Source organism: Cetorhinus maximus, chromosome 19 (genome assembly GCF_964194155.1).
Source record: "Cetorhinus maximus chromosome 19, sCetMax3.hap1.1, whole genome shotgun sequence".
Classification (NCBI taxonomy): Eukaryota; Metazoa; Chordata; class Chondrichthyes; order Lamniformes; family Cetorhinidae; genus Cetorhinus; species Cetorhinus maximus.
This window is the reverse complement of record NC_135897.1, coordinates 5,572,117-5,599,052: the sequence shown is the minus strand read 5'-3', so window position 1 is coordinate 5,599,052 and position 26,936 is coordinate 5,572,117. Positions and strand designations below refer to the sequence as shown.

Sequence of the window (26,936 nt, the reverse complement as noted above, 5' to 3'; positions counted from 1 at the left end):
CTAATTAACCTATACAAGACATTGATTTGGCCACAGTTGGGGTACAGTCCCATTCATGTTAATTATCATCAATCTTTCATTCAGCTACATTTATGTTTTATATTATTTCACTCAGTCTCTATTGCAATCCCATTAATTTTAATGTGTGCTTCAATCTCCCTTACAGTCCCGCTAATTTTAGTTATCTCTCTCAACCTGTATGTCAGCCTCATATACTTTTAATATTCTGTCACTCAGTCTCTATTACAGTTTCATTTATCACTCCCTGCAGTTTCTAATACAGTCCCATTAATTATAATGATTGTCTCCGGTGTCTATTGCATTTCTTTTATTTTAATTTTGTTTCCCTCAAGGTTGATTGAAGTCCCATTTATTTTAGATAAAGTTTCTCCCTGTATTTACTATGGTCCCATTTATGTTAATTATTAACTCGCTCACTGTCTATTACAAGAGCAACTTGTGTTTAATGTAGAAAACCAATCTGAGCTGCTCCACTGGAGTGTTATCAAAGAAAATTTGCCACTGAGACACCTGAGGAGATGTGAGGAAAGTGACCAAAAACTTGGTCAAAAAAAGTAGGTTTTAAGGAAGAGAAAGAGATAGAATTATGGAGAGGTTTAGGGAGGAAGTTCCAGAGTTTAGGGACTTAGGCAGCAGAAGGCCAATGGGAATGCACTAGAGACCAGAATTGGAGAAGTGTAGACACCTCGGAGGGTTATAGTACAGGAGAAGGTCACAGGGTTATGGAGGATACCATCTGGAGGAGGCCAAGGAAGGATTTCAAAACATGGGTGAGAATTTTTAAATCAAGGCCTTGCTGGATAGGGAGCCAATGTAAGCTCAATGGGACGGTGCAATTTAGGATTTGGGCAGCAGAGTTTTGGATAATCCCAAGTTTATAGAGCGTAAGAAAGCATTGGAATAGTCGAGTCTGGACATAACAAAGGCGTCGATGAGGGTTTTTAGCAGTTGAGGCAAAGGCAATGTTACGGAGGTGGAAATACTCACTCTTGGTGATGGAGAGGAAAGGGGATCAAGAGACAGTCCCATTTGTGTTAAATATTATTAATTACAATTTTAATTATTAAAATATCACATAATTTTACCTTTAAGCATTTCTTTGAATTCTTTCAGTAGAACTTCCTGTGTGACAACAGCCCCTGGGGGGCCCTGGGGTCCTGGAGGGCCTGGTGGCCCTGGGATACCATGCTGGAAAGTACAAAGGGAAAGGGTTGTTGCTCACTTTGAAGCAATGCTACAGAATTAGATTGAATCATTGACCTCTTAATGCACCATCTTCTGCATTGTCTTAGCTCTCAGGAGCAATGTAGTTCTCAAGTTAATGGCTCAGATATATGGACATAAAAACGTAAGAAATAGGAACAGGAGTGGACCATACAGCCCTGCAAGTCTGCTCTGCCTTCAAGTAAGGTCATATCTGAACTTTTACCTTACTGCCACTTTCTCACCCACTCCTCGTATCCCTCAATTCCCTGAGAGACCAAAAATCTGTCTTATCTTACCCTTGATTATGCTCAATGATGGAGCATCCACAGAGTTCCGGGGCAAAGAATTCCAAAGATTCACACTCCACTGAGTGAAGAAAATTCTCCTCATTTCAGTCCAAAATGATCAGCTCCTTATCCTGAGGCTGTACTCCTGTGTTCTAGATTCCCCAAGCTGGGGGAAACAATCTCTGTGTCTACCATGCCAAGCCCCTTCAGAATCTTGTGCATTTCAATGAGATCACTTCTCATTCTTCTAAGGGTATAGACCCAATTTACTCAGCCTGTCATCACAGAACAACCCTCTCATCTCAGAAACCATTCTAGGAAGCCGTCACTATACTGCCTCCAAGGCAAGTATATTGTTCCTTAGATACAGAGAGCAAAACTGTATGCAGTACTCCAGGTGTGGCCTCACCAAAACCCTATACAATTGTAGCAAGACTTTCTTATTTTTGCACTCCAATCCTCTTGCAATAAAGCCTAACAAGTCATTTACTCTCTTAATTGCTTCCTATATGCTAATATTCTGTGTTCCTTGTAGGAGTACACCCAAGTCTCTCCAAACAGCAACATTTAGAAGTTTCACAACCTCACACTACCCTACATTACATGCCATCTGCCACTTTGCAGCCCACTCACTTAATCTGTCTTTCTCTCTTTGCAGCTTTTTGTTTCCTCCTCAGAGCTTACATTCCACCCAGTTTTGTTTCATCAGTGAACCTGGATACATTCCTCTCTGTCTCTATGTCTAATTCATTCATATAGATTTTAAATAGCTGAGGCCTTAGTACTAATCCATGTGGCATTCCACTAGTTACAACCTGACAGCTTGAAAATGCCCTGTTTATCCTTAACTCTCTGCTTCTGTCCATAAACCATTCATTCATCCATGCTAATACATTATCACCAGATCCATGAGCCTGTATGTTGCGCATTAACCTTTTGTGTAAAGCCTTATCAAATGCCTTTGAATATCCAAATATAGTACATCTACTGATTCCCCTTTATCTACCATCACAATATCAGGGAGTACCTATTTTGACCCGAAAGTCCTGGAGGGCTACAGCTGGCGTCCTTCCAACACTTTGATGTGAGACTACAGGAAACCTCAGATGGCTGAAAATGGACATGTTTCCCTTGGGTTTTCACTGATCTTCCACAAAACTTCGGGTGGGAAACAACTAAAGCCCCATAGAACCTCAGAGCCTTGGTTAGGATGAAGCCCAGTTCTATGGGTTTCTGTGCATTATTGTAAAATAATTTGCTGAGGGATTATTTTAAATAATATTAAAGAACTGACTGAGGGCATTGTAATTACTGGCTACATGCGTGAGCAGGTATAGAGTGCCTTCACTCTTCCTCTGCTGTATTTTCCTCAGTGCTTCCCTTCAGGAGTGTAGCACTAACTCTCAGTCATCTTCATTGCTGATCTGTGTATTGCACTTGCAGCAAATTACTGGATAAATTCAGATTAACCAACATCATTAATACAGATTATCTGGTCATTGTCACAATGCTCTTTGTGGAACTTTGCCATGTTCAAATTGGTTCCCACATTCTCTGTATCACATAAGGACATACGAGCATACGGTCATAAGAAGTAGGAGCAGGAGAAGGTCATTCAGCCTCCCGAGCCTGTTTTGCTATTAAGTAAGATCATGCTTGATCTTTTATCTCAGCTGCACCTTCCTGAACTATCCTTGTATTCCTCGATTCCTTTAGCATCCAAAATCTGACTCTCATCTATTTGAAAGTGTTATCCAAGTAGACCCATTCCCCTGTTCTTTCCCCATAGTTCTGCCCCATACATACTATCCCCTATCCAATACCTTGTCTCATATCCTTGCTCCCAAACCCATAACCCCCTATCACCTACATCCATCCCATACCTACTTATACATCCTGCAACATATCTCATAGCTCCAACTTCATAACCCCTTTACCATAACCCCAATTTCATAACACTATCATTTCTCTTGTCCCCTATCTCATATCCTCTATTCCCAACCTTCAAGGTTAACCCTCTTATATCTCCTGACGTTTATTACAATTTATTGCTTCATTGGGACAACCTGAGGTTGTGAAAGGTGCTACATAAATACAAGCCTTTATTATTTTTAAATGTACTAAGGTAATCGAGCAAACTTATCAGGACATTTCTAGCTTACTTTGAAAGCTTTCTTAAATATATGGCAGCCTATGTTGTTTTACATTTATCCTCTTTTCTTACCTTTATGCCTCAAGTCAGACTTTCTCTTATGGCAATCTGTCCAGTTTTCCTGGTGCCGTATTGATCGGCAAGGTGACAGACTTCCACACCTGTTTGACCTTCTGATTACCATTCAATAACAACACCAACAATTTGCACCTTTAGCAAATAATGGGAGGCAGTGGCTTTGTGGTATTCTCACTGGATGAGTAATCCAGAGACCCAGGGTAATGCTCTAGGGACCCAGACACGGCAGTTGTTGGGATTTGAATTCAATAAAAAATCTGGAATTAAAAAGCTAATTGATGACCATGAAATCATTGTCGTAAAAACCTATCTGGCTCACTAATGTCCTTTAGGGATAATCTGCTGTCCTTACCTGGTCTGGCCTACATGTGACATCCAGACCCACAGCAATGTGATTGACTAAAATGGCTGAGAAAGCCACTCAGTGGTATAAAACCACGAGAAAGTCAAAAAGGAATGAAACTGGATGGACCACCTGGCATCGACTTAGGCACTGGAAATGATCACGGCAAAATCAGCCCTGTCGACCCTGCAAAGTCTTCCTTGCCAACATCAGGGGGGTTGTGCCAAAATTGGGAGAGATATCTCACAGACTAGTCAAGCAACAGCCTGACACAGTCATACTCATGGAATCATACCTTACAGATCATGAACCAGACACCACCATCACCGTCCCTGGGATGTCCCGTCCCACCAGCAGATCAGACCCAGCAGAGGTGCTGGCACAGTGGGATACAGTTGGGAGTGAGTTGCCCTGGAAGTGCTCAACATTGACTCTGGATCCCATAAACTCCCAGGGCATCAGGTCAAACATGGACAAGGAAACTGTCCTGGTGATCACCATGTACCACCATCCCCACACACCCCACCCCAACTCAGCTGATGAATCAGTGCTCCTCCATGTTAAACACCACTTGGAGGAAGCACTGAGAGTGGCAAGGACACAGGATGCACTCTGGATGGGGGACTTCAATGTCCATCACCAGGAGTAGCATGGTAGCAGCATTGCTGGCCGAGTCCTAAAGGACTTAGCTGCTAGACTGGGTCTGCGGCGGGTGGTAAGCAACCAACAAGAGGGAAAAACATATTTGACCTCATCCTCATCAACCTGCCTTTGCAGCTGCATCTGTCCATGACAGTATCAATAGGAGTGACCACTACACAGTCATTATGGAGACAAAATCTTCACATTGAGGATACCCTCCACTGTTGTTGTGTGGCACTACCGCTGTGCTAAATGGGATAGATTTCAAACAGGTTTAGCAACTCAAGACTGGGCATCCATGAGGCTCTGTGGGCCATCAGCAGCAGCAGAATTGTACTCGAACACAGTCTGTAATCATATGGCCCAGCATATCCCCCACTCTACCATTACCATCAGCCCAGGGGGTCAACCCTGGTTCAATGAAGGCTGCAGGAGGGCATGCCAGGAGCAGCACCAGGCATACCTAAAAATGAGGTGTCAACCTGGTAAAGTTATAACACAGAACTACCTGCATGCCAAACAGCATAAGCAGCAAGCAATAAGAGCTAAGTGATTCCACAATCAACAGATCAGATCTAAGCTCTGTGGTCCTACCACATCCAGTTGTGAATGGTGGTGGACAATTAAACAGCTCACTGGAGGTGGAGGCTCCACGAATATCCCCATCTTCAATGATGGAGAAGCCCAACACATCAGTGCAAAAGATAAGGTTGAAGCATTTGCAACAATCTTCAGCCAGGAATGCCGGAAGGATGATCCATCTTGGCCTCCTCTAGAGGTCCCCAGCATCACAGATGTCAGTCTTGAGCCAATTCAATTCATTGCACGTCATACCAAGAAATGACTGAAGGCACTGGATTCTGCGAAGGTTATTGGCACTGACAATATTACGGCAATAGTACTGAAGACTTGTACTCCAGAACTTCCTGTAGTCAAGTTGTTCCAGAACAGCTACAACACTGGCATCGACCCCGGCAATGTGGAAAATTGCCCAGGTATGTTCTGTACACAAACAGCAGGACAAATCCAATCTGGCCAATTACCACCCCATCTGTCTACTCTCGATCATCGGTAAAGTGATGGAAGGGGTCATCAACAGTGCTATCAAGCGACTTGCTAAGCAATAACCTGCTCACTGGTGCTCAGTTTGGGTTCTGCCAGGATCACTCAGCTTCTGACCTCATGACAGCCTTAGTTCAACTATGGACAAAAGGACTGAACTCCCGAGGTGAGATGAGAGTCACTGCCCTTGACATCAAAGCAGGAATTTAACCAAGTGTGACATCAAGGAGCCCTAGCAAAACTTGAATCAATGGGAATCAGGGGGAAAACTCTCTACTGGTTGGAGTCATACCCAGCACAAAGGAAGATGGTTGTGATTGTTGGAGGTCAATCATATCAGCTCCAGGACATCACTGCAGGAGTTCATCAGGATAGTGTCCTCGGCCCAACCATCTTCAGCTTCTTCATCAATGACCTTCCTTCCATCATAAGGTCAGAAGTGGGGATGTTCGCTGATGATTGCACAATGTTCAGCACCATTCATTATTCCTCAGATACTGAAACAGTCCAAGTCCAAATGCAGCAAGATATGGACAATATCCAGGCTTGGGCTGACTAGAGGCAAGTAACATTCGTGGCACATGGGTGCCAGGTAATAAACATCTCAAACAAGAGAGAATCTAACCATCACCTCTTAATATTCAATGGCATTACCCACTATTAACATCCTGGAGGTTACCATTGACCAGAAACTGACTGGACTAGACATATAAATACTGTGGCTAGGAATTCTGTGGCACGTAACTCTCTTCCTGACTCCCCAAAGCCTGTCCACCATCTACAAGGCACAAGTCAGGAGTGTGATGGTACACTCCCCACTTACCTGCAGCTCTAACACTCAAGAAGATTGACACCACCCAGGACAAAGTGGCCCGATTAATTGGCACCCCATCCACAAACTTTACTTCCTCCACCATCGACGCACAGTAGCAGCAGTGTGTACCATCTACAAGATGCACTGCAGGAATTCACCAAGGCTCCTTAGACAGCACCTTCCAAACACACAAATACTACTAGAAGGACAAGGGCAGCAGATAGATGGGAACACCACCACCTCCAACTCACTCACCATCCTGACTTAGAAATATATCGCCATTCCTTCACTGTCACTGGGTCAAAATCCTGGAACTGCCTCACTAACAGCACTATGGGTGTACCTACACCACATGAACTACAGTGGTTCAAGAAGGCAGCTCACCACCACCTTCACAAGGGCAACTAGGGATCAGCAATAAATGCTGACCTAGCCAGCGACGTCCACACCCCATGAATGAATTTTAAACAAGGCACAGTGAACCATCACAAGGTTCATCACAAGAATGTTATCAAATAAATTCAGTCAGTTCTGCAGAAAATCTTGCTTTCTGACAACTGAGGATAACTTTATTTGGGCAACTGAATGTACCAATGGTGGTGTGATTGAAATCAGGGATTTTCATGAGGCCAGAATGAGAGGAACACATATTTCTTGGAGAGTTTATATTTTCATTCATAGGATGTGGGCATCACTGCCTAGGCAAGCATTTATTGCCCATCCCTAACTAAGAATCAACCATATTGCTGTGGATCTGGAGTTACATGTAGGCCAGACCAGGACAGGCAGGTTTTCGTCCCTAAAGGACATTAGGATACTAGTGAACCAGATGGGTTTTTCCAACAATCAATAATTGTTTCATGGTCATCAACAGGCTTTTAATTCTAGATTTTTATTGAATTCAAATTTCACCATCTGCCTGGTGGGATTTGAACCCACCAGGTCCCCAGAGCATTACCCTGGATCTCTCTTTAATACTAGTCCAGTGACAATGCCATTATGCCACTGCCTCCCCAAAGTTGATAGATTTGAGTGGAGGGTTTCATGGTCATCATCAGACTTTTAATTCCAGATTTTTTATTGAATTTAAATTTCACCATCTGCTGTGGTGGATTCAAACCCGGGTCCCCAAAGCATTACCCTGAGTGGAGGAGTTTATAGGAATAGGGAAGGGTGAAGCCATGGAAGGATTTGAAAACATGGATGAGAAATAGAAGAGCAGATATGCAGGCAAATTTCAGAGAAGTGTAAAAATAATAGGGTAGTAATAGTGGGGCATTTCAACTTCCCCAATATTAACTGGGTTAGTCATAGTGTGTTAGGTTTAGAAGGAGCGGAATTCTTAAAATGCATCCAGGAGAGCTTTTTAAGCCAGTACTTAGAAGGTCCTACAAGAGAGGGGGCGGTCCTGGACTTAATTTTAGGGAATGAAGCCAGGCAAGTGGTAGAGGTATCAGTGGGGGAGCATTTTGCAGATAGTAATCGTAACTCGGTTAGATTCCAGGTTGTTATGGAAAAGGACAAGGATGGAACAGAAATCAGAGTTCTAAATTGGGGGAAGGCTGATTTTAAGAAGATTGGATATGATTTGGCCAGAATGGATTGGGAGCAGCTACTTTTAGGTAAATCTGTGTCAGTGCAGTGGGACTCATTCAAGAAGGAAATAGGGAGAGTACAGGGCCAACATATTCCAGCAAAGATAAAGGATGGGACCAACAAATCTAGGGAACTCTGGATGTCAAGGGATATACAGGATTGGATAAAGAGAAAAAGGGAGGCTCAAAACAGCAGAAGCCCTTGAGGAGTATAGAATGTGTAGGGGGGGACTTAAAAAGGAAATTAGGAGAGCAAAAGGAGGGCATGAAGAAACATTGGCAGGTAAAATAAAGGAAAATCCAAAGTTATTTTACAAGTACATTAAGAGTAAGAGGATAACTAGGGAAAGAGTAGGGCCCATTAAGGACCATCGTGGTAATTTGTGCGTGGAGCCAGAAGATGTAGGTAGGGTTCTAAAGGAATACTTTGTGTCGGTGTTCACAAGTGAAAGGGAAGATGTGGGTATGGAAATCAGGCAGAATGACTGTGATATAATTAAAGAAATTAGCATAGAAAGGGAGGAGGTTCTAAGTAGTCTGGCAGGCTTAAAAGTAGATAAATCTCCAGACATGGATGAAATGTATCCCAGGCTGTTGAGTGACGCAAAGGAGGAGATAGCAGGGGCGCTGGCAATAATTATCAATACCTCTCTGGCCACAGGAGAGGTGCCAGAGGACTGGAGGACAGCTAATGTGGTATCGTTATTCAAGAAGGGAAGAAAGGATAAATCAGGAAACTATAGTCCAGTCAGTCTAACCTCAGTGGTGGGGAAACAATTGGAAGCAATTCTGAGGGTCAGAATGAATCTACACTTGGAGATGCAGGGATTAATCAAGGACAGTCAGCGTGGTTTTGTTAAGGGGAGGTCATGTCTGACCAATTTGACTGAATTTTTCGAAGAGGTGACCAGGTGTGTAGATGAGGGCAATGCATTTGACGTAGTCTACTTGGACTTCTGCAAGGCTTTTGATAAGGTCCCACATGGGAGACTGATAACGAAGGTAAGAGCCCATGGGATCCAAGGCAATTTGTCAAATTGGATCCAGAATGGGCTGAGTGGCAGGAAGCAGAGGGTGATGGTTGAGGGGCGTTTTTGTGACTGGATGCCTGTGTCCAGTGGGGTTCCACAGGGATCGGTGTTGGGTCCGTTGCTGTTTGTGGTATATATAAACGATTTTGACTTGAATGTAGGAGGGTTAATCAGCAAGTTTGTGGATAATACGAAATTTGGTGGGGTGGTAAATAGTGAGGAGGATAGCCTTAGATTACAGGAGGATATAGACGGGTTGGTCAGATGGGCTTATCAGTGGCAAATGGAATTTAATCCGGATAAGTGTGAGGTGAAACACTTGGGCAGGACAAACAAGGCATGGAATACACGATGAATGGTAGGACCCTGGGAGGGACCTTGGTGTGCATGTCCACTGGTCCCGTAAGGTAGCGGGACAGGTAGATAAGGTGGTTAAGAAGGCATATAGGATACTTACCTTTATTTGCCATGGCATAGAATATAAGAGCAGGGAGATGCTGGAACTGTATAAAACGCTGGTTAGGCTACAGCTAGAGTATTGCATGCAGTTCTGGAATCCGCATTATAGGAAGGATGTGATTGCACTAGACAGTGTGCAGAGGAGATTTACCAGGATGTTGCCTGGGCTGGAGAGTTTTAGTTATGAGGAGAGATTGGATAGAAGGGTTATTTTCCCTGGAGCAGAGGAGATTGAGGGGGGACATGATTGAGGTGAATAAGCTTATGGGGGGCATAGATAGGGTAGAAGGAAGGAAATTTTGTCCTTGGTGGAAGGACCAATAACCAGGGGGCATAGGTTTAAGGTAAGGGGCAGGAGATTTAGAGGGGATGTGAGGAAGAATTTTATCACCCAGAGGGTGTTGGGAATCTGGAATTCACTGCCTGAAAAGGTGGTAGAGGCAGAAGCCCTCATAACATTTAAGAAGTATTTGGATGTGCAATTGCGATGCCATGGCATACAAGGCTATGGGCCTGGTGCTGGAAAATGGGATTAGAATAGTTAGGTAACTGTTTGACTGGCGCAGACTCAATGGGCCAAAGGGCATTTTTCTGTTCTGTAGACCTCTATGACTCTATAACTGCACACAATCCTCCAGATGTGGTCTTACCAAGGCTCTATACAGCTGCAGTAAGACATCCTTGCTCCTGTACTCAATGCAATGATGGCCAACATACCATTTGCCTTCTTAACTGCTTGCTGCACCTGCATGCTTGCTTTTAGTGATTGATGTACAAGGACACCCAGGTCCCTTTGTATGTCAACATTTCCCAACCTATCACCATTTAAATAATACTCCGCCATTCTGTTTTCCTATTGAAGTGAATAGCTTCACACTTATCCATGTTATATTGCATTTGCCATGTATTTGTCCCCTCACTCAGCCTGTCTAAATCACCTTGAAGCCTCTTAACATCCTCCTCACTGCTCACATTCCTACCAAGTTTCATGTTGTCAGCAAACTTGGAAATATTACATTTGGTTCCCTCATCCAAATCGTTGATATATATTGTGAATAGCTGGGGCCCAAGCACTGATCCCTGTGGTCACCACTAGTCACCACTTGCCACTCCAAAAAAGACCCATTTATTCCTATTCTCTGTTTCTTGTCTACTAACCAATTCTCAATCCATGCCAATATATTACCCCCAATCCCATGTGCTTTAATTTTACACACTAACCTCTTATGTGGGACTTTAGCAAAAGCTTTCTGAAAATCCAAATACACCACATCCACTGGTTCTCCCTTACCTATTCTGCTAGTCACGTCCTCAAAAAACTCCAGTAGGTTTGTCAAACATGATTTCCCTTTCATAAATCCATGTTGACTTTGTCTAATCCTGTTTATATTTTCTAAGTATTCTGTTATCACATCTTTTATAATAGACTCTAGCATTTTCCTTATTACTAAGGTTAGGCTAACCGGTCTCTAATTTGCTGTTTTCTCCCTCCCAACATTTTTAAATAGTGGGTTACATTTGCCACCCTTCAATCTGCCGGGACTGTTCCAGAATCTACAGAATTTTGGAAGATAATGACCAACACATCCACTATTTACACGGCCGCCTCTTTTATTACCCTGGGGATTTATCAGCTTTCACTTCCATTCATTTCTCCAGTGCTATTGTTTTGGTAATACTAGTTTCCTTCAATTCCTCCTTCTCACTTGACCCTTGGTCCCCTATTATTTCTAGAAAGTTATTTGTCTCTTCCTCCGTGAAGACAGAACTAAAGTAGTTGTTTAATTGCTCTGCCATTTCCTTTTTTTCTATTATAAATTCTCCTGTTCCAGACTGTGAGGGACCTACATTTGACTTCACTAATCTTTTGCTTTTTACATACTTATAGAAGCTTTTACAATCGGCTTTTATGTTCCTTGTAAGTTTACTCTCATACTGTATTTTCCCCTCTTAACCAATCTCTTGGTCCTCCTTTGCTGAATTGTAAACTGCTCCCAATCCTCAGGCTTGCTACTTTTTCTAGCAATTTTATATGACTCCTCTTTGGATCTAATATATCCTTCATTTCTTTTGTTAGCCATGGTTGGACCGTTTTTCCTGTTGTGTTTTTGCACCAGAAAGGAATGTATAACTGTTGCAATGCATACATGCATTTCTTAAATATTAGCAATTGTCTATTCACCATCTTGTCTTTTAATGAAGTTCCCCAATCTATCTTAGCCAACTCACACCTCATGCCTTTGTAGTTTCATAGGACAGTGCTTGACTGGGAGCCATAGTAGGTCAGTGAGCACAGGGGTGATGGGGAATGGGACGTTGTGCACATTAAGACAAAGGCAGCAGAATTTTGGTATGGCTCATCCTACAGCTGAGGTTGTAGCCTCACGGGTAAGGAATTCAATAGTCCCTCACAGGACACAAACTGGGATCAAGTGATCGGACTTTTAAAAGATGTTTAAACAAATGCCCCCAACCCCCTCTACACTTGATTCCTCCAGCTTTGGCCTTTGGTGTATTTCCTTTTGCTCCATCATTGAGGGGCAGATTCCTCAGCTGCTCTGGCTCCACTGATACTCATTCCATAAACTGTCTTTCCATTTCACCCTCCACTTTTAAAAGCCATCCCAAGATCCATCTTCCTGATCAGAATCTTGGGAACACTGCCTAGTTTCTGCCCCATGGTTTGGTGCTGACTTTCAATGTGTGAAGCACCTTGAGGCATTACTTTTATGTTAAAAGCACTTTACCAGTGCAGGTCATCAGATACATTTCCAGAAGATATTTGATAAAGTGCCACATCAAAGGTTATTGCATAAAATGGAAGCTCATGGTGTAGGGATAACATGTTAGTATGGATAGAAGATTGGCTAGCTAACAGGAAACAGAGAATAGGCATATATGGGTCATTTTCTGGTTGGCAAGATCAGTGCTGGAGCCTCAATTTCTTACAATTTATGTAGATTACTTGGATGATTGCTAAATTTGCCGATGAGGCAAGGATAGGCAGTAAAGTAAGTTGTGAAGAGGACTTAAGGAGGCTGCAAAGGGATGTAGATAGGTTATGTGAGTGGGCAAAGATCTGGCAAATGGAGTATAATGTTCGAAAATGTGAAATTGTCCATTTTGGTAGGAAGAATAAAAAGAAACATATTATCTAAATGGTGAGAGATTGCAGAGCTCTGAGATGCAGAGGGACCTGGGTGTCCCGGTGCATGAATCGCAAAAGGTTAGTATGCAGGTATAGCGATTAATTAGGAAAGCTAATAGAATGTTATCATTTATTATGAGGGGAATTGAATAAAAAAATAGAGAGGTTATGCTTCAGTTATACAGGGCACTGGTGAGACCACACCTGGAGTTCTGTGTACACTAGTGATCTCCTTATTTAAGGCAGGATATAAATGTGTCAGAAGCAATTCAGAGAAGGTTTTCTAGACTATTGCCTGGAATGGGAGAGCTATCTTATGAGGAAAGGTGGGGCAGGCTAGTCTTGTATCTGCTGGAGTTTAGAAGAGTAAGAGGCGACTCGATTGAAACATATAAGATCCTGAGGGGTCTTGACAGGGTGGATGTGGAGAGGGTGTTTCCTCTTGTGAGAGAATCTAGAACTAGAAGTCACTGTTTAAAAATAAGGGGTCGCTCATTTAAGACAGAGATGAGGGGCAGAATTTTATGGCCCTGTTTCGGCAGGGACGGGGCCATGAAATGCGGCGAGACATTCTAAACCCCATTGACTGCGACGGGAACATAAAATCCCACTGCCGTAAAATTTCGCCCAAGGAGTTTTTTCTCTCAGAGGGCTGAGTCTTTGGAACTCTCTTCCTCAAAAGGCAGTGGAAGCAGAGTCTCTGAATATTTTTAAGGCAGAGCGAGATAGATTTTGATAAGCAAGGGGCAAAAGGTTATCAGGTTTAGGTGGGAATGTGGGGTTGAGGTTACAATCAGATCTGCCATGATCTTATTGAATGGTGGAGCAGGTTCAAGGGGCTGAGTGACCTACTCCTGATCCTAATTTGGACATTCGTGCATACACAAATGCAGGAATGAAGATATGCAGATCCAGGGTATGGATATATAAGGCTAGGAGTGCTGATACACAAATTCAGTGGGTGCAGATGCACAGACATTGGGGTGCAAGTTATTCTTGTTGGTTGAGTCTGGCGTTGCCTGACACATCAGATTTCTCCTTTGAACATGTTTAGGCTCATCCTAATCAATAGCATCCACTCATATGTTCTGCTGTGACGTTACCCTTCTAAAGCAACCAGATTTCTCGGACTAACAAATGAGACCTCCTTCCCTCACATGCCAGTCAAGCCACCCACTTTGATGGTGATACTCTTTTGTTAACATTCTATGTTCAGTTCATATTAAATTGCCAACAGAACTGTAATTTTTCAAAACTCAAACAAGTTATTCATACTATTCATACGGTAACTTTTATTTGATAACTGTGTCTGGCACAATGTCAATTCCCCACGTCATCCATCGCCACATAATAATTACCTGTGATTTTCGTCCTCTTCCTTTGTTCTTCCTCCTGTCATTGACCCCCTTCTCGGAGTGTTCTACAAACAGAAGCCAGCTGTCGTGTGGGTCCACGGGTGTATCTGGTAGCTGCCAGAGAAAAGGTGAAAAATAAGGCTGGAATCCAAATCCTGAGAAAGAAACTGAGTTATGGAACATAGTCATTATTTGGCATGGACTGCGAAATCTTTAAATGAGCTGAGAATGAACTAATTCAGGTAACATTGGGCAATGTTCCCAGTAGAACTTGAGTTTTATTTCTTTAATACATTAATTCTACAAACTGGAACAATGTTAACTACACAGATTCAAGCATGATCAGGCCAGGCACAGCATAGGTTAAATGCAGAGTAAATCTCCCTCAATGCTGGTCCATCCAGCATCTGGCAAGTTTGCTGAAGAGTGAAATCCATCAAGAGTTTTCAGGCCTGAAAAATGATGGGCTACATAAAGATAATGCTGTCCCTGATCCAACCAATAATGTACCCGTAATTCAATCCAGTACACGTGAAAAGACTGAAAATTTGGTGCTGGATAATTGGACTGACAAAGCCTCATATGAACCATACAACTAGCAAAGATGGTGAACGTTCATTCCATAAATCTAGGGTAGAGTTGACCCTGGGCCTGGAGGCAACAGACCAAGTCTGACCCACTGTGCTACGCAATACCAGTAGAAGATGGCATCTTACCCACTGTCTCATCCAGTCTCAGAATGTGAAAAGACAGTGTCCTACCCACTGTACCACTCAGTCCCAGAGAGTGAAAGGACAGTGTCTGACCCACTGTCCCACCCAGTCCCAGAGTGTGAAAGGACGGTGTCTGACCCACTGTCCCATCCAGTCCCAGAGTGTGAAAGGACAGTGTCTGACCCACTGTCCCACCCAGTGCCAGAGTGTGAAAGGACAGTGTCTGACCCACTGTCCCACCCAGTCCCAGAGTGTGAAAGGATAGTGTCTGACCCACTGTCCCATCCAGTCTCAGAATGTGAAAAGACAATATCCTACCCACTGTCCCATCCAGTCCCAGAGTGTGAAAAGACAGTGTCTGACCCACTGTCCCACCCAGTCCCAGAGTGTGAAAGGATAGTGTCTGATCCACTGTCCCACCCAGACCCAGGTGTGAAAGGACAGTGTCTGACCCACTGTCCCACCCAGTCCCAGAGTGTGAAAGGACAGTGTCTGACCCACTGTCCCACCCAGTCCCAGAGTGTGAAAGGACAGTGTCTGACCCACTGTCCCACCCAGTCCCAGAGTGTGAAAGGACAGTGTCTGACCCACTGTCCCATCCAGTCTCAGAATGTGAAAAGACAATGTCCTACCCACTGTCCCATCCAGTCCCAGAGTGTGAAAGGACAGTGTCTGACCCACTGTCCCATCCAGTTCCAGAGTGTGAAAGGACAGTGTCTGACCCACTGTCCCACCCAGTCCCAGAGTGCGAAAGGACAGTGTCTGACCCACTGTCCCACCCAGTCCCAGAGTGTGAAAGGACAGTGTCTGACCCACTGTCCCACCCAGTCCCAGAGTGCGAAAGGACAGTGTCTGACCCACTGTCCCACCCAGTCCCAGAGTGTGAAAAGACAGTGTCTGACCCATTGTTCCACCCAGACCCTCTCCACTTAGATTTTAAAGATTGAGGATTTTTCTCATAAGATTGCCATTGAGAGAAGCGTCATTTTCAAAACTAATTGGCTATAGTTACTAGAGCAGCAAACAGTTGTTAAAGTTTACACTTCCTGAAACTCTTGTCATGTTTGCTCATGAATATTAATGAGCACAGGTGGATAAATTGAATAAGGAAAGAGGTGAATGGAGGAATGGAAGATCCCAGCTTTGCCCCAGCCATTGCAACATTGTCTTAGCCAATCTCAACAACGGCTTTGTTTACTCTATGAATGCATACTCTTTATTGTTGTGATTGTTCTTCATTTCTGCTTATATTTCAGTTAGTTTTTTTTTTAAAGTAATAAATCATTTTGGAAAGAGCAAGAAAAAAGCACAGGGAGATTTATTAAGAGGAATTGCTGACACTTTATGGAAAATGGAGAGAGTTGGAACTTGTGAGGATTTGCCACTCACTCTGAAACAGCTGAAATATGTCTGCTTGGGCAAGGCCAAGAGCTCACTATTGCAAATAGTAATGGGCATGATGCTTCGAGGGTGGGTTTGTAAATTGGCATGCACTTTTGGAACAGTTTGGATGTTTGCTTACACTAACTCTTTCACATATCACTTTCAGCACTGCTTTCATACAATACTCTTTTTCAGTCCTTAACTTGAGAATCACCGTTATGTATGAAATGAAATCATCTACACTCAAAAGAGTCTGAATACGTTATTCTTCTCTCCTGAACAGGCGCCCTTCTAAGTAGGTGTCTACTGTGAAATTTCTCTCTTCCACCCTCCCCCAGCAGCCCGCACCCCCCTCCAACCCCAAATATCTTTATATAAAAAATAGTATGTTTCCCTCAACTCCAGCCCAGTGTCTGTCCCCACTTTCCGTCCAGACATCTTGTGAAAGATATTGTATAAATGGGGGTCATTGTTGTTGAAAGTACTGCATTTATTTAGAACTTTGAATTTGACAAGATAATTAGCGAGATTACCTAATCCAAATTCTTTCTAATTATGTTAAGTGACTAATAATACTTTGGCTCTTATGCTTAACAATAATAATGTCAGCTAGTCACCTGTCAGTTGGAAGTAAATGACCACGTGAGTTTTCTTGGTCACTGGGTCAACATTCTTTTCTTAGTCAACCACACCAAAAAGAGGTTGGCTGCTTTATTGTGGGACATTGCATTTCACAATTTGGCCACCTGTTGTGACCCCCATAGATAGTGATAACTTTTCCAAAGAGATGAATTTCCCAGTAACCGACAGAAATTACCAAAGAACAAGATTTCATGTTTTAAGACTTTTTACTATAACAAACAAACTAAAATCAACAAGATCAAACATTGAGATACATTACTTAATAGGCAATTAATACACTAAACTAAAGAAAGAGTACTTTTGCCTTAGCTAACTAACGAAATCGAGGTACATCTGAGCACTGCACTTCTGACAGATGTTTAGCATTACAAGAACAAGTCCAAAGTTGACCCCAGCTCTCCAGCAGGCTCATTTCTTCCTGCCGCACTATGTCAAAACTTCCAGTGTCCTTCAAAAGTCATTCCACTCAGCCTGAGTCTTCCAGACCTGACCATCACCAGCAAGGCCTACCCCGGCAACTCTTTACTCCGCAAATCTCCAAAAATCCCATCAGTTCTGTCTCCTTCTATTCAAACAGCAAACAAGGTCTCACAATCATCCTGCCTGGCTGTTAACACAAAAAAAATCCTTCTGCTTCCCCACAGTAGTAACTGCATTGCTTCTCCCTGCAGCAGTAGTTGTTTTGTCTGTCTCTCTGCATCTCAAAAAGCAACTGTCCTTTTTTCTGTGAGATGCTGTGCCAAGGTGTCAAAACTGTCATTTGATTTTAGTAGGTTCTTGTTTGAGTTTCTCTCCCATGGCCACAGATCACATGGGGCCTGACTCTGTGTGGAGGTGTTTTGTATGACCTCACCGCCCCCTTTTGAGAATATTATGTTTCATCTTAAGTTAAAGGAGACATTTCAAAACATAACCTGTCTTGTAAAGTCCAATGTTGGTAACACACCACATTTTCTAACATAACAACAGCGACTGCCCTTTAGAAGTAATCCATTGGTGTAAGATGCTTTGAGTTGCGTAAGGTGCTATGTAAATGCAAGCTCTTTACTTTAAAAACATGCCATTCATATTCACTTGCAACAGGGACCATTCTTATCATGGATGCGATTGACAACTTTACAACAATGCGTTGCCAAAAGATTGTGGCCAAACATTGTCTTGCTACAGCTATCCCTGTATCAGCTGTGAATCAATTAGTAGCATTCTTGCCTCTGAGTCAAAAGGTTGCAGGTTCAAGTGATGCTCCAGAGACTTGAGTACATAATCCTGGCTGACGCTTTGTGTTGTACTGAGGCACATTGCACTACTGCAGGTGCTGTCTTTCCAATGTGATGTTAAACTGAGGCCCTGTCTGCTCTCTCAGGTGGATGGAAATGATACCATGGCACTATTTCGAAGAAGTACATGGACATTATCCTGAACAGCATTTATCCCTCAACTAACATCACCAAGACAGGTTATCTTGCAGTTATCTTATTGCTGTTTGTGGGATCTTGCTATGTGCAAATTGACTTTCATATTTAAAGAGCTTACAACAGTGATTACTCTTCAAATACGCACTTCACTGGCTGTAAAATACTTTGGGATGTCCAAAGGTTGTGAAAGGCACTATATACATGTAAGCCATTTTTATTTCTGACCCACATCAATAGCTGTCATTGAGAATTCACTGAAGCACAACTTTTTGTGTCATTGAGGTCCAGATTTGAATACCTTATTCCTCTATTGTACAAGTTGTTCTAATGGCTCAAAGAATAGCAAGAGTATTTCATGTGTTTATAGCACTGTGGAATCACAGCATCTTCATATTTCATTCACCACAACATACCAGAATGAGATGTCTTGTCCATCAGACTCCTCTCTACTACATGAGTCATCTCTGGGCCATCTTTAGTAACCACAATTGAATTTACAGTTGCGTTTAAGTATTTTTTCTACTTGGTTCCTTGTCCATCAAATTAGCTGAACTACTGAAGCTATTTGCTTTTTTTCCACACCTTTGCGCTCCATAAATTAGCCAAGGCTCCCTGTGTGTTTGGGTGGGATGATCAACGATTTCAGACTTCCCCAACCCCCCTGTTCTTGCTGCATCATGAGCAGCCACTGTGGGGGTAATTGTAACCCACATAACTCGGTTTGGGGTGGGTGGGAGATTTCAAATTGAAAAATTTCAGCCCTGATCCCAAGTTGCCATGAACCCACCTAATTCCAGCTTTAACAGAGGCAGGATGAAGGAAGGACAATCAAATTACTCGAGGGAGGTGGGTTGATTGTTAAACTTTTTAAGGAAGCTATGTACCTCCATTTTAATAAGGTTTCTACTTGTAGGTACTGTTGCCGGGGTTCCCCTAAGTCATGAGAAACCCAACAGGGAGTGAGAAGGGCTGGATCCATAACATAAATTCATTTAAAGCACTGCTTGTGGGCCAAGAATAGCAGCAGTGTTTCAATCAGCACTGCCGCCTCCCCAATACCCCCACCCCACCCTCACCCCCACCTCAATGACCTCAGACCCCCGCGATCACTTACCCTGCTGTGATCTCTTCCGATCGCCACCTCCACAATCCCTGATCCCAATCTTCACTAAAGCTTTTGAAACTCCCTGTAATTATCACCATCCCCTGCCTCTATCTCTGCTAAATCTATCTGTGCCTCAGCCACATGTCATAGCCTTCCCTGTCCAACAGTTGGCCAAGTAAATCAATCAAGCTAGCTATCAAATGGAAAACCTGGGAACAAAAATCAAACACACCCTATAGTTTTAACCCCAGGGCAAGCAAGAAAGCTGTACTTTTGGCCTTCCTGTCTTTATTGTCTTCCCCAAAACTGAACGCACATCTCAGTAAATATTAGGGTCCATGAGGCTCAGTTAACTCAAGAAAATCTCATCTACTGCATCCTCCCTCCCCAGCAGGCCGGCACAAGCCAATTTCTAGGCCCATATCTTATTCAAATCGCTTCTTCTCCTTTCTTGTTTTTGGCCTCTTCGTGCAACATTGGCCAGATGACTGGGCTGGTGACTATTTCTCAGGTCCCTGGTGGGATTGCCAACACTCTGTAATTGGTTGAGAGTCTTCAGGGATTGGAGATTAATCCCCAGGACATTGCTGCGGACAAACCAGGAGAATAATCATAGGGGTGTTTAAAAATGGCAGCATGATGGTGCAGTGGTTAGCGCTGCTGCCTCACAGCTCCAGGGACCTGGGTTTGAGTCCTGACCTCAGGTGTTTGTCTGTGTGGAGTTTGCATGTTCTCCACATGTCTGTGTGGGTTTCCATCAGGTACTCCTCCCACCATCCAAAAACATGCTGGTTAGGTGGATAGGCTATGGTAAATTGTCTCTTAGTCTGTGTGAGTGTGTGCCCTGTGATGGAATGGTGCCCAGTCCTGGGTGTACCCCACCATTGCCTGTTGGGATAGGCTCCCACTCCCCACGATACTAAATTGGATGAAGTGGTTCTGGAAAAGTAGTGTTTAAAAAATTATGTTTCTTTTTCATTTGCTTTGCACACTTTTGCTTATTGGTTATAAATTAATTGGCAATGGGAAGATAAGGCTGTTTGACTGGGGGGGGGGGGGTCAAAGGTCATCCAATTGGCTAACGAAGCATCTGTTCCTTTCCAAATGGGCTTGGGACAATGGCGCACTGTAAGGGTGGACATATTGGATGACAAATTGAGGGAGTGTGGGGTTGGAGCAGTTAGAGGCAGGAGGTCATATGATGAAGCCTCCAGGGATACATCCATCTAGAGCTGGCAACTGTAGCAACAGACAGTGCTGAAGTGTAACCAGCCGGGAGAAGAACCAGACCCCCACCCAACAACTCATGTCAATGACACAGCTTAGAATGTGAACTCACTAATGTCAGCAATGGTGGCTGCAAACCCTCATTAAATTCTAACCTGGCATGGTACACTGGCGTGTGGCCACTGCATGCCAGCAACATGACCAAGCGTCTTTCTTTCAAGGCTTCACGTATGTGGCATTAAATCCTTTCAAATGCTCAACAACAACAATCTGCATTTAGCATCCCAAGGCGCTTCACAGAAGCACCATCAGACAAACTTGGTGCTGAGCCACAGAAGGAGATATTGGGAGAGGGATCCAAAAGCTTTGTCAATGAGATAGGTTTTAAAGAGTGACTGAAAGGAGGAGAGAGAGTGAGAGAGGCGGAGAAGTTTAGGGAGGGAATTCCAGAGTTAGGAGTTAGGCAGATGAAATCATGGCTACTAATGGTGGAGCAAAGGAAACTGGAATGCACAAGAGGTCAGAATTGAAGGAGTGCAGAGCTCTTAGTTGGTAGATGCATTACCTAGTATGGTACTGAGGCAAACAGGCAAGAGATATCCCAAATTCTGCGATTGATCAGTGCTGAGTTAGTTAATCTCACTGATGGTAAAGATGCTACAATTGACATTCACACCCTTAGTGTAGGGAAGGGTAATATTCCTTTCCTAACCTTCATCCTGAAGTTGCTAGACAGTCTGTAAACATGCATGTTGGATGAGGAAATGATGAGACTTGCCTATGATAACTCCCTCCCCCATGATGAAACAGCCAGCACAAAGGACTGCCTTTGGGACAAAAATTTAATGAAGAAAATCCTTTCTGTCTGCAGGAAATCACAGCTTGTAAAGAGAATGCAATAACAATAAAGTGGCTACTTACGTAATGGTTCATTGTGTAAATGCACTGAACCACACAAACCCGAAAGTTACCATGTTGAATAAATTTATTAACAATGAAATGTAGTTTCCATTAATGTTAAACCTTATTATCTCACAGAAACATGAAACCCAGGAACATGGAACCTAGACCCATATATGAACATACAAACATGCGAATTAGGATCGGGGTAGGCCACATGGCCCCTCAAGGCTGCCCTGCCATTTAATAAGATCATGGTTGATCTGATTGTAACCTCAGCTCCACATTCCCACCTACCCCCTATAACATTTCACCCCCTTGCTTATCAAGAATCAGTCGACCTCTGCCTAAAAAACTTTCAAAGACTCTGCTTCCACCGCTTTTTCAGGAAGAGAGTTCCAAAGACTCAAAATCCTCTGAGAAAAAAAATATTTCCTCATCTCTGTTTTAAATGGGCGACCCCTTAGTTTTAAACAATGGCCTCTAGTTCTAGATTCTCCCACAAGAGGAAACATCCTCTTCACATCTACCTTGTCAAGACCCATCAGGATCTTATATGTTTCAATCAAGTCACCTCTTTCTCTTCTAAACTCCAGTGGATACATGATTAGCCTGTCTAACCTTACTTCATAAGACCACTCAGCCTTTCTAGGTATTAATCTAGAACACATTCTCTGAACTTCTTCCAATGCATTTACATTCTTCCTTAAATAAAGAGACCAATGCTGTACACAGTATCCAGATGTGGTCTCACCAATGCCCTACATAACTGAAGCATAACCTCCCTACTTTTGTATTCAATTCCCCTCACAATAAACAATAACATTCTATTAGCTTTCCTAATAACTTTTTGTACCTTCCTACTAATCTTTTGTGATTCATGCACTAGAACACCCAGATCCCTCTGAATCTCAGAGCTCTGCAATCTCTCACCATTTAGATAATATGCTTCTTTTTTATTCTTCCTGCCAAAATGGACAATTTCATATTTTCCCACATTATACTCCATTTGCCAGATTTTTGCCCACTCACTTAACCTATCCATATCCCTTTGTAGCCTCCTTATGTCCTCTTCACAACTTACTTTCCTACTTATCTTTGTGTCATCGGAAAATTTAGCAACCATACCTTCAGTCCCTTCATCCAAGTCATTTGTGTAAATTGTAAACAGTTGAAGCCCCAGCACTGATCCCTGTGGCACACCATTCGTTACATCTTGCCAACCTGAAAAAGGCCCTTTTCTGCCCACTCTCTGTTTCCTGTTAACCAGCCAATCTTTTATCCAAGCCGACATGTTACCCCCTACACCATGAGCTTTGATTTTTTGCAATACCATTTGATGTGGCACCTGATAACATGGAACAACAAAAATATACGCCCTAGAGCCAAGAGAACAACGCAAGCATATAACTATGCATTGTAGAACCACAGAAATATAGGGTGGAATCGTCCATGCCTGCCGGCGTCGGGCGTGTTCAGTGGTGTGAGTGGACAATATGGCGAGAAGGCCAAAAATTGGTTTTGTCTTGAAACCAGTTTGCGAGCATCCGCTCCGCCCGCTGATGGTGTGCCACGTTACCCGCCATCGGACATCGGGAACCTCATTGTAATACACCTGCATATCATTATAAGCCCAGCCCACTGGAATCGTCACCGCCCCAGCTGGATTGTCTGCCCACCTCAGTGTGATTGCACGCCGACGTGTTTTACAGCAGCATATAAAAGACGTGCACTTGGCGGGCTGCATTCCGAGGTAAATGCACAGTAACGTTGTGGAGCACTCACCAGGTCACCTGTTGGACTTCAAGGTTGATGCGCATTGTGGGAGAGGGGGTGGCAAAGGCTGCCCTGAGTTGAAGGTAGTGCACAAACATGTGTGGGGTAGGGTGATGGGCAACAGAAGCGGCCACACGTTAGGGCTGCTTGTATAAAGTTGTACAAAGTAACCATTCCTCTGCAGCTGAGACAGTTCAGGCACAGCCACACTGATACGATTGGAGTTGGGCCTCTAGCTTCTCTGCCCACTCAAGCAACGCAGAGGCATCAAAGTTCCACCACGTGCTCCAGAGCTTTTCATACCTCAGGCACAGACTGCAAACTAATGAGTGTTTTAGTGGACTGCAGAACAGTTGGACAACTGGGCACATTGTACAATCTCCTTGCTAAAGTTGGCCATGGAGCAGTCACTGGTGGAGGTGCTCACAGCCCCTTGCAATGTCATCATCCCAGTTTGGACCAGTCTCCCCAATGGTTCAAGCTAACAGTGCAGCCTTGCAGTGCGGGTTAGGAGAATGCCTGTGTCTGAGCTGAGAGCACAGCATGCAGTCCAATGGGCAAAGCTGCCGCCAATCGGTCAGGTAGAGTGGGGCGGAGGTGGGTGGGGTTTCAGGCAGCCGTACAGCACACTAAACTCTGGCCATCCAAGTGGTGGCCATCCGCTCTCTGGAATGCATTAAGAGGCCTCCAGACTTGACCAAGACAGGTTCTTAGTACACCCATACTGACCCACGCATCTCTCTCTTTCATCCTGCAGGAGGAAACTGCTGAACTTGCTGTTATGCCTCGTGGCATCCAGAGAGCAAAGACCAAGAAGTGAGTGACTGAGGTGCCTGGATGCACAGAGGGAGGAGCTGCTTCTCTGGAAGCTTCTCCCTCTGGAAGAGGGGCGGATGGAGCTCCGCACACACTGCTGAAGAGTCACAGCGAGCCATTGCTGGTTGGCGCCTAGCTAGACCCAGGCTCTATAGACACCGCGTTTCATTCCTGCAGATGACTGAGAGCCAGTGTTGCCGAAGACTGCACTTGTCTAGGGAACTGGTCTGTCACATCTGTGAGCTAGTGCAGGATTTGCCACCATGGAGACATGGAGGACATCCACCGCGAGTACTGTGCAATTAACCGCAGCACTCAATTTCTACACCAATGGCTCCTTTCAGGGCTCCACAGGTGACCTCTGTGGGATCTCACAAGCCTCCACAAACAAATGCATCCATGAGGTCACAGATGCCACCTTTGCGAGGGCACACAACTTTGAGTATTTCTCCTCGGACCAGGATGCAAGAGTAATTGGATTTGCCCAGATCTCGGGTTTCCCACAGTGCAGGGTGCCATCGACTGCACTCATGTGGTGCTCAGATCTCTGTCGCAACATGAGGTCAACTATGTCAACCGCAAGGGCTTCCATTTGCTGAATGTGCAGCTGGTGTGCGGCAGCCAGAAACGCATCCTGCAGGTCTGGGTATGGTTCCCAGGGAGTGTCCACGACGCTGACATCCTCAGTCGGTCATAGATCCATGAAGTCTTCCAGGGTCCACTGAAGCTGCAGGGGTGGCTCCTCAGGCACAAGGGCTACCCGCAGAGGCCACAGCGGCCTCAGACTGCAGCAGAGCAATGATATAATGAGGCTCATGCTGCAACTCGTAACTTGGTGGAGCAAACCATTGGGATGCTGAAGATGAGGTTCCAGTGTCTGGACCGGTCTGGTGGAGCCCTGCAATACAGACCACAGAGGGTGTCACACATCATCATCGTCTGCTATGCCCTTTACAACCTGGTGCTGCAACGGGGGGAGGAGCTGACTGAGGAGGAGATGGAGAAGCTGGAGGTCTCCTCTGATGAGGAGGACACCGACAGGGATGAGGGTGAGGGGGTCCTCGGTGGTGACGACGATGGGGATGAGGCTCTCGCACTGGCTAGAGGAGGCAGGTGCATTCGGGAGGCCCTCATAGCTGCCAGATTTGTGGAGGATGATGATGATGATAACATGCAGTGAGCAGACACCATAGATCCTCACATTGCACCTATAAATGTTCGGCTCCAGTCTGGCTTATGGCAGTGCACCTACCCTCTGTGATGATGCTCCTCTCATGGAGACGCTGTGGAGGCCCTAATAGTTGCTTGATCGCAGGAGGATGATGACAACATGCAGTGAAGACACTCCATAGATCTTCACATGACCTCTGAGAATGTCTGACTTCTGTCTGGCCGAGGGCAGCTCGCTTGTGCTCTGTGATCAGGGTCATATCATAGAGACGCAGCTATGAAACCTTAAAAGCATCTGATCCTTTGTCTGCCTTCAACACCTGACCCTTTCAGGAGCACAGCATCACTGGTCACAGATGCTGGTGAGATGGGGGCCAGCCCCACCTTAAAGGTGCTAAAAGCACACAGAGAGAATGACGGAACCCTGTGACGCCTGCCCTACATTCTGGCAGCAATGACAAGCACCATCGAGGTGCAGGCATCACCAATGTGTCCAGGGAGTGTGAGGCTGGACCATCATTTTGGTCCGAAGGCTGCACAAAGCACAGGGAAGAGGCCTTTGTCTTGTGCAGATAGGTTTCACATCTGAGTGACACGAACACTGCTCATCAGAACAAGGAGCCATAGGCAGGGAGACATTCTTGGGAGTTTATTGACAATAGTGAATAGTATGTACAAGTGAATAACACGCGTGCCCAGGCTATGCAACTACATCTTCTTAACTGCCCTAACCCTGCCGCTACATCTTGGTGCTCCCTGGACATCCACAGCAGCGGTGGAGGCAGCCTGCTGACTGTGACACTCTGTCTGTGATGACTTTGGCGGGTGTCCTCTGGGAGGGCCAAGACTTGAAGGGCCCCGGCCTGCTTTCGGGGTCCTGCTGTGTGGCAGTGGCAGCCTCCTCGGCCTGTGGAGCTGGAGCTGCTGGGCTCTCAGGAAGAGGGGATTCGGATGGGCCGGTCACTCCCAGAGTCACCTGGATGGATGGCCCCAGGAGGTACACCTGCTGATCCTCCTCCCTATGGGTGCCCCAGGGCCCCTAGCTGACTCCTTGAGGAGAAGAGGTAGCTGGAGTGAGATCAAGCTGCCCACACCACTCTCGCGTACACACTATTGGAGGCCAACTTTGGCGTCAGCGATGGAGTTAAGCCCAAGCAGCAGTGCAGGAGTGATGTCCTAGACCAAGGTCTCCATGTCGGCAGCCATCCTACCAGTGTTGACCTTGGTGTGTTGGCATGCCAACATTATCACCACAGAGTGAAGGCGGATAGACTCTTCCATTGTGTCTTACAATCTGAGGAGTGCAGCGGACATCCCTTCCTGATGTTCCCGAGTTTGCCTTTGCAGCTCCAGCAACTGTGACATGACCGAGTCCAGAGGCTCCTCATCTGACTCAGACTCAGCAAATTTCTGGCTTCCAGCAGTCCTCTGAGTGCTGGAGACCTGGGAAGTCCCTGCCTCCACCTGCTGTGGGTCAGACAGTGTGATCCCGAGGCTACTCTAAAGCTAGGTCCCACCAAGGTGTGTGTCTCTGTGCTGGTGGAGGGTGTGAGTGAGGCTGTGACGGCACTTCAGGGAGGGTGCCTCCAGCTTCCT

The 26,936-nt window shown here is 44.8% G+C and overlaps 1 protein-coding gene across 1 annotated transcript in view; it reads right to left on the bottom strand.

The window, feature by feature from the left end:
• Positions 1 to 26,936, bottom strand: part of LOC144693608 (erythroferrone-like) — a 96,917-nt gene that overhangs the window by 35,994 nt on the left and 33,987 nt on the right. Inside the window, exons 2-3 of the mRNA XM_078563421.1 lie at positions 14,197 to 14,307; positions 1,107 to 1,209 (exon numbers count right to left, since the gene is read on the bottom strand). Coding sequence (XP_078419547.1) covers positions 1,107 to 1,209; positions 14,197 to 14,307 — 214 coding nt within the window. The remainder of the gene's footprint in view (positions 1 to 1,106; positions 1,210 to 14,196; positions 14,308 to 26,936) is intronic.